This window comes from Haemorhous mexicanus, chromosome 8 (genome assembly GCF_027477595.1).
Source record: "Haemorhous mexicanus isolate bHaeMex1 chromosome 8, bHaeMex1.pri, whole genome shotgun sequence".
Classification (NCBI taxonomy): Eukaryota; Metazoa; Chordata; class Aves; order Passeriformes; family Fringillidae; genus Haemorhous; species Haemorhous mexicanus.
In genome coordinates this window covers 6,494,530-6,511,575 of record NC_082348.1, presented here as the reverse complement: position 1 = coordinate 6,511,575, position 17,046 = coordinate 6,494,530, and the positions used below count along the sequence as shown (strand labels likewise).

Below are 17,046 nucleotides of genomic sequence, written 5' to 3'. Positions count from 1 at the left end.
CTATCACACAAATCAGGATTCTTTTATTACCAGCCTTTCTGCCCACACCTCTCAAACAAAAATGTCACATCTGCACAAAGTGCATTAACACCAGAAAAGACAGTGTTAGAGGAACAGGAACATCACTTACCTCATCAGCAATCATACACCTAAATAAGAAACAAAAAAGGGGAGGAAAAGCAGAAATTAATACAAAATATAATACATAAACCAATACTTACAAATTGTTTACTATAAATTAAAATTCTGGATTTACAGAACAATGAAAGGAAAAAAGGTGACTTCATTCCTCCAGATATCACGTGCAAAAAGTGAATTTGGTATGAACTAAAAATAAGTACAACAATTATTCTAAAAATATTTATTCAGTTTGCTGGCATTACTGCAGAACTTGCAATTGCAAAACTGAATTTCTTCTTAGGTCCAGGGATAGATTCATAGTAATCATAAGAGACACTTCCAAGGCAAGAAGTAAATCTTCAATTTTCTTTTGTCTTTCAGAAACAGCAATGCTTTTGTGCTTCATGATTAAGGATTATTTGTATTTCAGATTGATTTTAAAAATGTACTTTCCTGAGCTGTCACATTTGTTTTGAAATAGCAGCAGACACTCCCTCTCCCCCACCAATTGTACTAGCTAAAGTATTAAAAAATGAATTTGATTTTTTGTCCATTTTGGAGTATACAGTGGCATTGCCAAGTAAAAGACAATGACAACTCCGAGTTTCCAGTCATAAATATTAAATTCTGTTCAGCATATTTACATTTTGTAAACATTAAATGCCGTCTTTGACATGAATTTCTTTAAGGTATTTTAACCAATCTGGGATTCTACATGTACCCATTGCACCCTGTAACTCAAATATTGTGCTCCTTCCAGGAAAAAATGGGAAAGATCTTCCAGGTCTTGATGTCTTTAACAAAATTTAACACAACAGGATATAAATATTCTGTATTTTGATCCAGAAAAATCTTTCCAAATAATACAGAACTGCTTTTTTAGTGGTAGCTACTCTGAAGTTAGTGCAGCTGGCCAAAAAAAGATAAAATGTTTGATATTTTCAGAACCACAGTATAATGCTGTTTGCTCACTGCATGCCAGAATAAATTCCAGTGTCTACTAACTTCTGCAGTTTCTTTCAACTGAGGTATTAATAAATTAATTCTTATACAACTTCATTTTTATAAGCAACAAACTATCTATTTGCAATTGCTTTGCAACTTCCCCTCCCCAGCTGTTAGGGATGGAGCAAAGAAAACATAGGAAGAAAATATAACAAAACAAAGCCCCCAAGTCTGCACAGATTTACAAAGGAATAAAATGGCAGGAAGACAATTATTTTTAGTGGCAACTCATGATTGTGGGGCCTTAATGTCTGTGATTTGCAGCTGGGCAAAGACATTTATTTGCAGACAACTAACACACAATTCTAATTTTAAAATAATGTCAGTTTTTGCTCAAAGACTGGGTTTTTTTTTTTTTTTTCCATTCAATACTCATGGTTAATTGCCTGAAGTGAAGTTTACAAAACAAGTCTTTCTTTTTTGCAGATTCTTTGAGGCCAACTGCTTTCAGTACATTAATCATGTTTTTAAAAAACAGTTTGAGGCCTGAAATCAATCGGAGTGCACAATAACCTACTGTTGCAGTAGTACTCCTTACACAAATGCAGCAAATGAGTAAGACTACAACTAAGAGCTACAGAGCAGAGACAGCTCAGGAATAAACCACGGACCTTCTTCAACAATAAAGATTATTTATGGCAGGAATATCAGAGCTGAAGTACAAATATAGCAATACCCAAGCTGCATCTGGTAGCAAGAAAATGTGGTAAAGAGGACAGGAATAAAAGTATGCCTTGCCAACTTTTGCTGCAAATACAGTATTTCTCTGCAAATCAACTTAAATTTTAGTAGAATTGCATAAATAGTGAAATGTTAATTATGCCAGTTCAGACAATAAGAAAATGTGAGAATAGGTAAGATCCTATTGCACTGCTCTTTGGCATAGTGGCATTATTTGGATGCTCCTTCTTCCCTTGAGGATAACAAGCAAAAATGAAGAATGTCAGAGCGATTTACAAATGACTCTGACAATTAGAAACTGAATAACAAAGAAAAAACTACCCACTTTAAAAGTATGTCAACCACAGGAACATGTTTTCCATAAAGGTAGATTTCTTCATCAGAGTGAAATGTAGCCACCTAAACAATGATGACTTTATCTGATGACAAATAAGAAATGGTTCTGCTTTTCTTTTTGCACTCATTTTCAGGCTGTACTCATAAAATCTTGGCTGCTATAGAGTATCTCCTGTTTTCATGTCTATTAACTTCCACTGATTATGTCCTTAAGTTAAATTTCTTATGTAGCAGCAACAAAGTTGATGACTTTAAAATATTTATAGAAACTCATCATTTTGTTGCTGGCAAATGAAAGTAGCTGCCATCATAATAGTAACAATAATAATTTACCCATAATAACTCTGCAGAGGTTACATTAAGTGATCAACACATTTTCATCTTCCTCATTTCTGCAGTACCAATAGAAACAGAGCCACAGAAACACCCCTATGCTTAAAGCTGGGTATCTCTGGTGATATTTTGCTTGTAAGTATTCACTCTCTTCTCCTGCCCAACGATGAAATAGGTTTGTCATAAGTAGTTGGGATTTTCTTCCTGTACTTGCAATCCACCCATTTTTCAGCATTTAAAATTTGACCAGACACATCATAGATTGAAATCAATCAAGTGCACTAAATTGGTTTTAAAGCTCCAGTTAGAGTTATCTGAATGTGTAAAGTCCCCTGTGATTATACAGTTAGTGACATGAATCACTGCTTGGATCCACACTGCTCAGACTCAAATTCCTGAAGTGCTACAGTTTTTAAATTGCTAATTTATGCCAACTAATTAACATTATTGACACTTGACAAAATTTAAACATGGTACACAAGATTGAGTTTATGATACAGGTAGGAGTTAATGGAAGTGGAAATGGAGGATATTCAATTTATTTTATGACATAATGCATTTTAAAGCATTCATCTGTGCAGCTTTCACAGTTTTAATATAAGAATTCTAAAGATGTCTGCCTAATGTAGTTACAAAACATAAGAAATCCAAATTAGTTTCAATGGATTCTGGGGCAATGAAAAACACTTTATAGAGGAGAAGAAAATCATGAAATGTCACCAGTTTATAGTCACAACAATTAGATTTGAAGTGTAAAGAACTTCCCCATCTTTATAGCCCACATCACACAGAACTTACAAGATATCTAATAGTTAGTTGCACTAAGCTGCTAAAAAGCAATACTTTACATAATCTTAAAAATATGCAGCCTCTATTTAAAACAAACTTCAGTATGTTCTACATTACTGCAGTCAGACAAGCTGCCAACATGGACATAAAGGTTCCATGCTGTCAAAAGCAGAAGAAACAGATCTTCAGCTATATTGAAGGGACAAATATGTATTTTTGTTTCACATATTTTGACTGCAAGAAGACAGACTTCTTGTTCTCTGAAGTTCAATTAGTCATTTCCTCTCAACTGGTAGTTACCCAATCTGAGCTTCATCATTCATGTCCCATCTGTTCATATGACACCTTAATAATAGCTCTATCCAAGAATATAAATCAGAGCTATGATACGCAGATTCATATCCTGTTAAAAGCTCAGCCCACATGGTCAAAAGTTTCAGAAAAGCATGGAAAAAAGGAATTTGAGATGTCTCAGTTGCACTTTCTCTCAGCAGCAAAGTCCAACCATGCAAAAAGCACCAGTGAATGGCAAATTCTTCCAGATTCTTTTGCATTTAAGCTTTAAATGTTTCCCTTCTTCAGAGCAAATCCTGTGGCTTGTGTTTAAATCTCTGTCCATTCATCAAGGAAATCTATTTTTTTCCTAGCAGAAAGCAGCAGAATCTCATTGGGATGCACTGCACATGCTGCTACAACCTTGCTACCATTCATAACCCTTTTGCAGTGTAGGGTTAGCAATGGCCTCCAGACACAGTAGGATCTTTCACAAATAGAAGGGAAACATCATTTGGGCCTCCATTAGACTGTAACAGCATTTTGAGGTGCATTAGCCTGAAAATAAAACTACATTTTTCTTTTATCAAGTAAACACAAAGAGCTTTAAGTGAGGATGTTCCCTGGTGAGTGAACATGCCTGCAGAGAGTGAGATCGCTGTGCTGGGGCACCTCAGGTGTACACAGGTCCAAAACCTTACTGCTGCTCACTGAAGAGAACAAATGCAAGCACCTGAGGTTGTACACAAACCCCAGCTTTCTTCTGGATGTAGAGAATCCATAGTTGAAGGGACCACCCAAAGCTGGATGAGTCAGAACCCAAGAACCAGAGTTTCAGCACTATCAGAATAGTCTTGGTTGGTACTTGACACCTTGTAAAGGTACCAAGCACCATGCAAAGGTGCATATGTACATTCTAACTACAGCAAACCTTGGAGAGAAACCTGAAGCAAGCAAAAAAACAGGTGAAGGAGCTAAGAAAGAAACCCAAAACTCCTGACAGAGCCCTCGAAAGCTCTATCAGGAAAGCTCTGCCTCTAAAAGAACAGAAAGAATAATTTTTCAAACCTCAAAAAACACAGAAAGAGTTCCTGGTTGTGTTGATGTCAAGAAGATTGGAATCAGCTTCGCAAAGCAGAAGGACAAGCAGATCTTTAAAATTTTATGCAGATGAGTTCGTTGGGAGAAACAGAAGGAAACTGAGGCTAAACTCATGTGGCATATGCCATAGAGCCATACAAAAATAGTCTGCATCAGAAGGGTAATGCTAACACAGTTTTATAAAATGAGTTTCAGGGAAGAACAAACATTTAAATGAAAATAATTTCTATTTCTGCGTGTCTGGGTTCCATTTGGGTCACCCGTTTTGAAATGTCAGCACTATTAACCATGCAAACAATACAGCTAAAGTTCCTTCTATCAGTTATGGCCACTGCAGTAAGGTATTTTTGTAAAAAGAAAGAATCTCATTTTGAATCTTGCTCTTGGAGGAATATTGATTAATAACACACTGGAATTAAGGTCTCTACAACCAAGGCAAACAGCTGGCGTTAGAGGTTTCTTGTAACTATAGAAATATTTAGATAATATCTTCTCTAGAGAGCTGTGCTTTCTTACAGGGTAGACTAAAAACTAAAGGGGTACAGCAATCCAATACATCTGTTGCTTGCTTGTAAGGGTAATTTAACTTCTTGATTGATTGTCAGCAGCTACTTATCCAGGAAAAACCACTATGAACTGCAGGTAGCTTTTTCAGAACAAACTCCTTCCCTCCTAAATGCATTTTCCAAGGCGAACAGTCAAAGCTGCAGCACTTCATTTTTTAAAACACTGAAAAATTTTGTTACTACTCAAGCAAATTAAAGCTGTTTTTTGTTAATGCAGGCTTTGGAACATGTTGTACAGAGGAAGCTTGAGTCTTTCTTTCTCTGGTGTGGGTGTCCTGATATTCTTGGGATTCTCACCTACTCATGTGAGTCAGTTTTATATAACACTACAACATATAATTTACCTCCTACTCACAAGCCAACACTTCAGCACTAACATCTCAACCAAGGGTTATTTAAGGAATCTGAACTTAGAACATTTTTATATAAAACTGCGCAAGCAACCATTACATTTGTGTGTCAGTAATCACAGCACGCAGTCCTAAAACTAGAACAAAGAGAGCTGACTCCCTTGCAACAATAATCAAGGGTGTTGCAGCAAAAATAATGCTCCAGAAGATGTAAGATGTATCTTACCCTTGCTCCTGAACTACACTAGGTATTTAAAAAAACCTTGAGTAATAAAACCCCAACCTTTGATTTAACATAAGATGCACTAAATTGCCACATCTGCATTGTTAATGATTCTGAAAAGGAGTGTAGAGGAGAATCATTGTGGTGTCTTATGCTTTTCTCCAACACTCCTCTACATGTGACTGAAAAACCCACCTAAAATGTTTTATTAGTATTTGAAAGCTCTCAGACCACGTGTTCTGGTATTTTAGCTTTGGCAAAGATGTGTGGAATAACACATAACAAAGTGGTCAGCTTGAAGGTGAAGCTCAGACATTTCAATAGGTTTTTAGAATATATTAATGGAACTGTTAGGTTTGAAAAACTTCCAGCCAAGAAGACACCCAGCAATGACAGTGAAAACTCCTCATCTATTCAGTCACTGGCTTCAGAGACAAATGGGTTCAGCAGCTGACTCAGTGCAAGAAAACAGAATAACTTCAACTATTTTCAGCTCCTGATAATCGAGGCTGCAAATGTTAACCTTGCTGTTAACTGGCATGACTGAAATACCTGTGAGCAGTAGTAGAAACCTTCCTTAGTGTGCAGTCTACTGGCTTTCAATGAAATGGAGATACTTATCACTACTTTCCCAATAAACTCTGCATTCCCTGGTGATCTGGGGCACTTTTCCCTTGTGCCTATGTTCTTCCTCTCCTTCCAACTTGCATTAAGTCTGTCAGAGTGTGACTCATTTAAGACCTTATTTCTATTTACTCTCATTAAAGTGATTTGTCTCACACTCAGAACTGCTCCCTCCCCTTTGTCCTCTCCTGTGTGCTGTGGTTAAACACCAACTTCTCATCATGGATTCCCACACTGCAAACCTTCCCTGCACACAGCTAACACCAATTCATTTCCCCTTTCCCCTCCCTCTATCACAGCTGACAACCTACTACCCACACTTGAAATCTTTATCTCTCTTGGTTCTCCTCTTCCATTCTAACAAATTGTGCCCTGCATTTCTAAAATCTGCATTTTCTTCTCTTTTCCTGCTGCTACAAGTCCACATTTAAACCCCGGTAAATTCTTATATTTCCACCATTGTTTTTTTTCTCCTGTTCTTAAGTCTTCCTTTTCTCTTTTTCACCCCACATAGCTCCTCTCCTGAATTATATCCTAGATTCACTTACTGACAATGCATTTTTTGTTCTATTTGAATTGCTTCCCAGTTCCTCCAGCATCACTTCCAAACAAGCTTCCCTGGCTACGAAAGCTGTGCAGAACTTGGCTCAGTCTCTCATTCATACTTCCTGCATCTGAACCTCATTCTGTGAGCTAGCATCTTCATTTATTCATCCCTCTCTTCCTTGGCACTTCTCAAATGTGAGATGTACTCTGAATCATTACAAACCAACGTCTTAAAAAAAATGGAATCTTTCTTCAACCCTCAGAGCTGAAATGTATTAACTGTTTGATCCTCTTCATATTCACTAAATAGCAATCCCATTCTTGTTCCCCAGAGATTACTTCTATGCTTTGTTCTCTAAGACTGGAGATAACTTCTCACCTGTTATAATGCAGGTTTAAGGACCCACATTTATCACAAAATTGTAATAATTTTATACATCTGAATTGCTGAATATATTGGAATAAAAGATGATTTCTTTCTTACTCTAGTAAGAGACTTCTGCCTTGTTTCAAACAGCTCTTACAGGCTATCTAACTACAAACCACTGAGACTAGAGACAGAAACCAAAAAAAAGTTACAATTATTTTTCTTCCAATCTGAACGCTGATCTCAAGTTCTACAAATAACAGAGACTCGTTGATGGCACTTGATCTGCAAGCCACCAAATACAAACTAAAATGCAAGATCTGAAGAAATATTCATAGACATGTTAAAAAAAAAAGTGAAGGTAATTTCTTTTTCTAACATGCAAATTTAAGTAATTTGACTTTTATTGAAGTCAGTGTAACTGGAAAAAATTCAACTGTAGCCTGTAAAATATTTTTGTAAGCGTTCCTTTAAACCATGCAGCTGATTCTGAAAAAAATATTAGACAATGGTAAAAAGCAGATTGATCTCGCATTTAATCACAACATCGACTTGCAGAAACCTGTGACCTTTCAAACAAAGGACAGAAAAATTAGATATAGACAGTAAGAGATATATAGACATGCAGCTAGGCTTAGTGCTTCAAAATGGAATTTTGACAAATGGAAAGACAAATCTATTCTCTTATTCATAGCTACTATCAAAGATAAGAAACTGAAGAATAGAAATACACTGAAAGAGCAAATCAATCAGTAATCATGGATCAAAAATAGCAAAGGTAAAAGCAAAGTAAAACAAAAGCTCTGCTAGCTTAAAAAGGCAATACAAGACAGAAAGCAACAATTGCATTGTACAGAAGCAGAAAGAAAGATTAATAGACAACATAAAACCCAGAAGCAAACTCAGTAATGATGACAAAAATAAGAGTGAAAGTGAAAAATAGTTATAGAAAAGTGTAAGACAAAAGGGCCTAATGCTCTAGCAGTAACTAAAATGTGCATGGGAGTGCATGGACTGAACATACTTTCTCTTATTCCATCAGCTTCCACAATCCAAAACTATAGCTTCCTTAGACACCCAACTCAAATGGAAATTATACCTTTCATACTACTCAAGGGATAATACATCCTGGAAAGTTAAAGAAATTTGTGCAGAAATTTGCATAAGAATTTAAATAGGACTTGTATCAGAAATTCCTCACCCTACAAAGGGCTGTGCCTGGGAATTCCAAACATTTCTATTTGCTTCTTGCCCAAGAGTTGCCATTTCTATGGTCCAGCTGCTAAAGCCTCAGCAGACTGTATATGCTGTGCCTCTCTACTGAAGAATCTTTCAGCTGTGTTCATAAACTTTGTGGAAATTATGATTTGAACCTTTAGTTTTCTGGTCTACTTTGAAGATGGGAGAGGGGGAATTAATTTCTACAAAGACTTATAATTTTTGAAGGAATAGTCTGGTTTAATTAACAAAGAGTTAACTAACTATGTATTCCTCCTGTGTAACTTGCTAGAGATCAGAGATACAGTCAATGGGAAAAAGGACTATTTTGAAGTGTAGGCAAGTGACTCAGTATTGCAACAGAGGACATTCACACTCTATTCTCTAATGATTTCACTGCCATAATGGTTCTCTGTAGCCCATTATCCAAAAAAAATTAAACACCATAAAACTTCTTCTTACTCTAGATGGGGACTGCCTAACAAAACAATTGTCCTTGCATTAAAACTGATGCATTAAAACATGTGTTCTTCATGGCAGATGTGAACTCTGCAACATCCTGATATTGCCATCCATGGTCATTTTCTTTTTTTACTGTGTCTAACAGCATTAGGTCAGCATGTATGGGAAATTAAAAATCACATGCTCCTGAATATATAATATATAACCTCTCAAACTCACAGAGGAAACAAGATCACCCCAGTAAAACAGTTAGAGCATACAATTATAATGGAACTGCTTGTTTCAATGGTGGTAAATATCTCCAAGTCCTCCTTTGCATCCAGCTTTAAACAAATTGTTCTGCCAACATGCCTAGAAAGAAATGTATCTGTGTGTCTGGAGGCATCTTTTACAGATACCATCTACAAGACAAGCAATGCTAAATAATGATGCCTGCAAATCACACGCTGACAGTTTTTATTACAAAACTTGATAAAGCATTTAGTGATATCCAGTAGCATGAGAGCTAAATTTCAAACAACAGCATGCCTCTTTTACAGTGTATTCAGGTGAACAAATTGTTTGTTATCATCACACACTTCTGTAAAGAGAGGATATAAAGCAAGAATAGATGGCAAAAAGAATAATGACTTTCCAAATATGATATTACTGAACAGCAGCAGTAAAAATCAGTAATATTTAAAGAGAGATGCGAGCTCAAATGAGATTGAACACCATCCTTAACAACACTATCGAGTCACTTGCACATTATCTCTGTATCTTGGATATTTTACCCAAGTTTCCACTATTTTTTCCAGAGCATTGTGCTTCAACACAGCCATCTCTTCACTAACTCGGTGACCTCTCAGTTCTACCCTGGGTTCTTAGGAAATGGGGATTTGTCCACATCTGCCCAAACATGACCAAGACCCAGCAGAGAGCAGAGAATTGCTCACTTCCGCTTCCCAACAGCATACACACATCTGACCCCAACAACCCTCAGTATTTCCTGAGCCAACTTGTCACATTCCTGGAAGGGACGAATTGGTTGTTTTTTATTTCAGAGGCAGTTTAAAGCACACACAGATAAATAAATACATATTATTGCTGTTTTTAAAAGTAACTTACACCTCCACTGAAAAAAATGAAATAGTCTTCATGGATGTAAGTTGTGTGCACCCAGCTTTTCTGCACATTAATGTTTGAGACTACAAATAATTACTATAAATTGCATCCATCCATAGGCAGCCATTCCAAAATGCATGTATGAAGAATAATCTCTAGGAAGGAATAAGCAGCCAGTCAGTTATTCACCTTTAAGGCACATTTGTGAGATAAAGGGTGTGTTAGCTTATGTTGAAACACACACTGTCTTGTTGGTTCTAGATTTGTCATTTCCTAGAAAAGTGTTAGGCAGTCTCTGTTACATGAGATAATGCCTATGGAGCATCTACTGGAAAAGCCTTTGAATCATTTACCAATGAATCAAAAATACAAACCACAACAGCATATTTATTTTATGCTTTGGGAAGAGACAAGGGAATTAATAGCTCACTCCCAGCCCTTCCATGCAAAAAATAAGAGTTTGTTCTAATAATAAGTCCCTTTTCATGCTGGGTTCTTGTCTAATCTAAGATGATATTAATTGAATGTCTTCAGCCAACACTTGCTCTACACCAGTTTCCTTTCCACTACAGCAAAGCATGGATTGAGTGATGCCTGTGAAGGGAGTGCATAGCCTGGGGGAAGAAGAATGATGTGCAGAGATGCACATATTGCTCACTTCAAGTCCTATGCTTATATATTTTTTAAAATTAGAAAAGACACTTCTACAGAAAATATACCACTGGGAATACTGAAAGAAGGTTTAAATCATTATGGAGTACACAAAAGGGAAAGACTTCTGTGAGGCAAGGGCTGACAAACTAATAAGAAAACTCAGCTACAAGTACCAGAGGCTCTTGTTCTCTGTTTTGGACAAGAAGAAAAATAGATCTGCATCAGCAGATTTAAAAAATACTCCTTGGGAAAGTTTGACTTAACACACTTTACTTTATACAGAAGCTGGCTGAGTGTGCACACAATTCCTCAATGTGACCCAGCTTACACACAGAATTTGCTGTGCCAAGCAGCAAGATTTCTTGCAATCGCGATGAACATTATTTCATATGCATGTCACATGAAAACCATCAATACTGGGTTATGCAAAACTCTTGTTAGTGAAAGACTTAAAGAAAAAAAATGAACATAAACCCATAACCCTAATGAAAAAAACAGAATTCCTTCCATGATAGAGTCATTACAATTGGTATTGCAATCCTTTCTGAACACTTACTGCAGGCAATTGTTACTACTTCCACAAAACGAAGAAAGAAACATCTGATAAAAATTTATCCAGTCCTACAGTTAAGCTGCTTCCCAAGGAACCTCTGTATTATACAATAGCCTGCAGAAGATTATCACTTTCAAATATATCCATTAGCCTAGCCTAATTAAATGTGTAGTTTCTTTAATTTTAATGGCTTCTGTTATTTCACTATTTGTATACACAAATATACACCTCAATTGCATATTCTATGGCAGCCAAGGGCTTTGGATTTATTAAATTCAACTCTAACACAGCTTTGCTGTCTATTCTACCAAAGTCTGAGCTATCTATTAAAATTATATCCACCCATTCTCAGTCTGTGCAGCAAGAAAGTGTCTGATATGGCTGGTGGTCACGAGCAGTTAATGCCAATTCAGCATAAAGCATATCAAATCTCAGGCTCTCATGTAAAGGGCTGGACTCATCTTTCTGTTCTGCTACTGAAACCAGCAGCATAAAACAGATGGTTTGTTCATTCCCTGAGACAGCACTGCTAAAGGGTTTTGGCCAAAGGAAAAGAATCAAAGAGAAAAAAACGCAGAGATTTTAATTGATTAAAAGTTCCATGTAATTCCAAGAACTGCTGATAAAAATTTCCTTTCTAATTTTTCACCTTTAGAGGGAAAGATGCACATTTCTTTTCTCCTGAGAACAATCACAAACATCAGCAAGCAACCCCCTTAGGCCCTCAGCCTCTCCTTCTCAGCAAGATGCTGAAATAATCAGGAACTAATTTCATCCATCTTTCCCACACAGGCTACAGTAATTCTATTTGTGCCAGACCTCCCCAACATCATTTCTTTCCAAAACAACAGCACACATTGGTTTCACAGCTTTAGGCTGCAATTGTCCACATTTCCTAAAATTTATAAATGTGGAAATAGCATTTCCCCCTCTCCTTTTTGACCCTGTAATTCCCTAACAGGTTCTTACTCAGCAAAATATTTCCAGCCTCTGCTGCATAAACTGCGTTTTTTTGATTTACCAGGTACTTAATTGTTGAATGCCTACTCCATCAGCTGCTGCACTGGCTAACTGAGCACTCTGCAAGGCTTCTCCTGCTCTGCTGCTGCAGCTCAGTGAGCTCCAGAACACCCTGATTACACTCCAGAATTATACCAAATTTAAAATAGAAAACCACACAGATGCATCAAGATCTGTTAGTCATTCCCTTAACAGCTCTACCATGCCATTAAAAACTGGAGAATCAAATGTGAATTAACTTATTTTAGGAATTCTCCATTAACATAACAAAAATGATGGTCCTACTGATATCAACCTCCTTTCACATGAGAACTTTGATACTACAACTCTCTTTTGCATAATGTATTATTAAACCTCTTCATCCTCTGTGGAAAAAACCTCCACAACTCATTTTTAACCATATTACCTTACAGTTTATGAAAGATTTCTGCAATAAAACTCACCTAAGACTGCTGGTACTGAATAACCTTTGTAAAAAATAATGTTTACCTAAAGTAATTATTTTTAGCATCATATTCTTACTTACAACCATAGAAATGTAAGTTTATGATTTTTCTACCTAATGTCTGCATACTTTATTTTCACATCAATCTTTAGCATGCGATGCAGTAAGTTGGATACAATAATCTTACCTGCCACTTCTCTGAAGTGCAAATATGATGCCCTTTTCCTGAAAAGGAAGCAGCTTCTTTCTCAGTCTTTCAGGTAGGAAGGACAGCTTAGCATCAACATCCTCTAACTGAGAGGCTTTGAGTGAAGGTGTTTCCTGGAGAGCACTGGCCATGCTGAACCAGAGGGGAAACAAAAGAGAAAGAAGATATCTTACCTACATGGCAGAATAGAGAATAAAGCTTGATGGAACAATACTCATCACTTCATCTTGAAATAATCAATATCTACACAGCTTTCCTCAAGTTTTGAGAATTGTCTCTGGAAAGCACAAAAATGTGCAGATGCTGGAGGAAGAGTCCCTCACCTCAATATCCATAAAATATTCTAACTATTTCAGGATGAAGAGGGCAGCATGTGTCTCTCCCTTTACACTATGAAATAATTATTTTAGCAAACACCCTATTCATGAAAGGAAGTTATTTGACATTCAAATCGAGCTTACTCATGGACACTGAAATATAACTCTTTTAGTAACATTTTTCAGAAGAGTTCCAGGAAAAATTGATTATTTGACTTCTGATGATATAACTAACAATCCTTTAAATTTTTTATCCTAAAAATTAAATCAGAAAAAAAAAAGGGGAAAATATGCCCATTTTAGGAGAAGTGGGGGGGAAAAATAAAAAGAAAAAAACAGTGAAGAATTTTATTTCCCTAAGAAAGAAACAATCTTAAACCACAGAACTAATCAATAAAAATTCTCATGGTGTGCTTAAAGATGAGCCTCCAGGCAAGTTCCATGACATTCTCATTGGGGAAGAATTGAACAGGGTAACACTGGAACTTCCAGGCATTCCTTCTTGGGCCTCCACTACCACTTCTACAAAGGGGTGTTCAAACACAACCATTCTGACATACCATTCTGCTGGGCAATGAGGGAAGAATAGTGAATTTAAATTTATAATACTGATCAACACACAAAAGTTGGGACATGAGCCTTGTACTGACCGTAGCAATTTTGTCCTCCATTTTCCCAAGTGGAATTTTTGGTATACCTTTACAGAAACAATATTCCTATACCTTGGGCCTCTGGAACACTCAGCAGCAGATCAAAGTACTGTGGTGAGCACCAGGCTCTTCCATGCATGTCCACCACAGAGCTTTGCTTAACAGAAGATGGAAAGCCCCTGTGTGCCCAAGACAAGCACTTCCCAGAAAAAAAATTCATAAAGCTCCAGTAAATAAATACCTGCTTCTGCTCTCAAATGAGCAAACATGAATGTTTCAATTCTGTTGGGAAAATAACCATAATCACTTCAGTTCTATCACATATTTTCCACTGCACATTTTTTCCTTTAAAAGTTGATTAAGGTATTGTACTTAAGACGGCTGGCAAACAAACAAAAACTAAAGACAAAAACTAAAACATTTCTGTAGAGCCACACAAGTCAACAATGCTGCAGGATTGCTGGGCCCAAAGCTGTTCAACACTCAGTTCTGAGATTCACCTCTAAAGAAAATTTGTGACTCATTTTCTTTGATAATTTTCCCTTCTATAAATGCAGAGATAATGATGTACTTGTGATCAGCTCCCTACATAGCTTGTTGTGAGTGACAATATGAGAATGAAATGTTAACATAATTAACTTTCTGTTGAACAAGATCATGACAAGATCCTTTCACTGAAACACTGAATAGGAACCATGCAGCTTCAGAAGCACAGATCTGAATTAGAGGAGGTACATGAGTCATCAGTACATAGCAATACTACAATGAAAAATGTTACTGCATCAGTCATTATCATGGTTAAAAATGATTTTGCAATCTTAGAAAGCAGCAAAACAGAAAGCACTAACTACCAGATATGTACAAGTTTTTGCTTAGTTTTTTTCTCTAGGTGAATGATTGAATAAATGAATGGTGAATAATTACAGACTAGGTGAATAATTAAAGAACTCCACATGGGGTGAACAATGGCTTTTAAAACATTAAAAATTATTGTGGCAGTGGTGGACATGTATGTTTTGAGACAGAGTACTTATGTACAAGCTGTAGAAATGTCAAGAAATAAAAATAATCTGTTTTAAAATAGAATTTAATCAGTGTAGCAGAAGACCAGTTTGTATCTGCTGTTCTAGTCCTTGCAGATTTTGAAGATGCAAGGTGAGAGAGAAAGACCAGTGCATGTATTCTCTAACTACAACTGTTCATGGCTTTTTCTGTGTCCTTAATGTGCTGTAACACAGATCACATTGACCTTCCCACATCTCCAGATCACCAGTTCTGGAGCTTCATTTTTTTTCAGAGAGAATAGACCCAAAAGGTTTTGTGTGGAGACCTAGCTTTTCATTCAGAGATTTCATTCAGCTGCACAAGTCTCACAAGCTAAAAAACTCAGACTCTGAAGTATTTACTCAAGTGTTTTAAAGGATATCAGGGATGAAAAATTTGAATTAGTGAACTCAGTAACTATTAATCTAAAGTTGCTTAAGTATCTCAGGACTAGATAGTGGTAAATGATCCCAGCTTTTAAAAGCAGGGATGAGGAAGATTCATGGACCAACATCATGATTCATTCATAGGGCATAAAAAACCATGAAGTGAAGAACCCATGCACATTAGAATAAATGCTTTTATTTGGTGGGAGTCACCATGTGTTTTGTAAAAGTGATTCCCATTTTTCCAATCTGATGAAGTTTATTTCAAAGGGCTCTGCAACAATGTACTTATAAACTATTTGATGCAGTTCCCACTACTTTTCAAAACTGAATTAAAACAGAATAAATTTTTAAAAAATACTTGTAAAGTAACTACAATTTCCAGGAAAACTTTCGAAAAAGTCTCTCAAACTTCCAAGAAAACTGAGCTGCCATATAAAAAAATTGCTCCGAAACTTTTTTTAAAAATTCAGCAAGCAGACAGTTCATACATGAGAGAAACAACATCAGCATTTCCAAGTAATCTGCTCCAACTTCTACCGTGTTCAATCAATCATAAATGATCTGGAAAAGTAACTAGCTACTGAGGGATAAGAGCAATGCAAACGATAAAACAAAATTTGAAAAAACCCAACGTTCAATTTCTTTCTAATCACTGCTAGTGCTATACTGCATTGCACTATTGGCCCTTATCCTTCCAGAGGCAGCAACTGAGACCCAGCTTGTTGAGGATATTACCCCTAGGGCTGTTTCTTCATTGCAAAGTTGGGTGCAAGACTGATGACAAGTTCAAGGACTACTTTAAGTTTTCCAATAGCTGTTTGTCAACACAAGCTGATTACATAATATAAACCCACTGCTTATTTTTACAGGCCACTAAGTATAGCCCTTTAATGCAGCTCAGCAGCACATGCCTAAGACAAATGAGTCTTTCCACTAAGGGTTTTGCTTCATAAATTTCCTCTTGATGGACTTAACTGCTCCATGACTGCATGTTCAATAAAACTTAATAGGGAATTCAAGGCTCTAAGAACACCTTGGCTGATTGATTAATCAACTATTTCACAGAAATGTTTGGGTTGGAAAGGAGCTCGGGAGATCATCCCGTCCAACTCCCCTGCCAAGGCAGGGTCACCTGGAGCAGGTAACACAGGAACACATCCAGGTGGCTTTGGAATGTCTCCAGAGAAGGAAAATCCACTAACTCCTTGGGCAGCTGTCCCAGTGCTCTGCCATCTTTGTAAAGAAGTTCTCCCTCAGGCTGAGGGGAAACTAGTCTGGCATCGTCCTGTTGGCACCCACCTTTGAGATATTAATGTGCATTAATGAGATCCCCTCTCAGTCTTCTCTTCTCCAGACTAAACAGGCCCAGCCCTCGCAGTCCCTCCTCACAAGAGAGATGCTCCAGATCCCTCATCACCTTTGTGGCCTCCGCTGGACCCTCTCCAGTAGCTCCTTGTCTTTCTTGTTCTGAGAAGCCACGAGTAGGATAACAAAGAATTGAAAATCTACCCATCAGAACACAGCATGTTAAAGTACTGTATACAAGAGAAACAATCGGAGCAAAGGACACCACACAGTTCTTCAGCACAGAACAGTTTTTCCACAGGCCACTGTACCGTGCTGGAGGGAAGCGCACACCTCAACACCTGCCTGTAGGCAAGTATTTTA

General features: G+C 37.0%; 1 protein-coding gene across 6 annotated transcripts in view; it reads right to left on the bottom strand.

Moving 5' to 3' along the window:
- Positions 1-17,046, bottom strand: part of ZRANB3 (zinc finger RANBP2-type containing 3) — a 40,856-nt gene that overhangs the window by 23,102 nt on the left and 708 nt on the right. For 2 of the 6 annotated variants that reach the window (XM_059852565.1, XM_059852562.1), the window contains exons 2-3: positions 12,958-13,110; positions 131-149 (exon numbers count right to left, since the gene is read on the bottom strand). In XM_059852565.1, the coding sequence (XP_059708548.1) occupies positions 131-149; positions 12,958-13,109 (171 nt within the window). In that variant the 5' untranslated portion in view covers position 13,110. Of the gene's footprint in view, positions 1-130; positions 150-12,957; positions 13,111-16,677; positions 16,846-17,046 lie in introns of those variants that run through there. The other 4 variants (XM_059852568.1, XM_059852566.1, XM_059852564.1 and 1 more) reach the window with 3 other exon arrangements.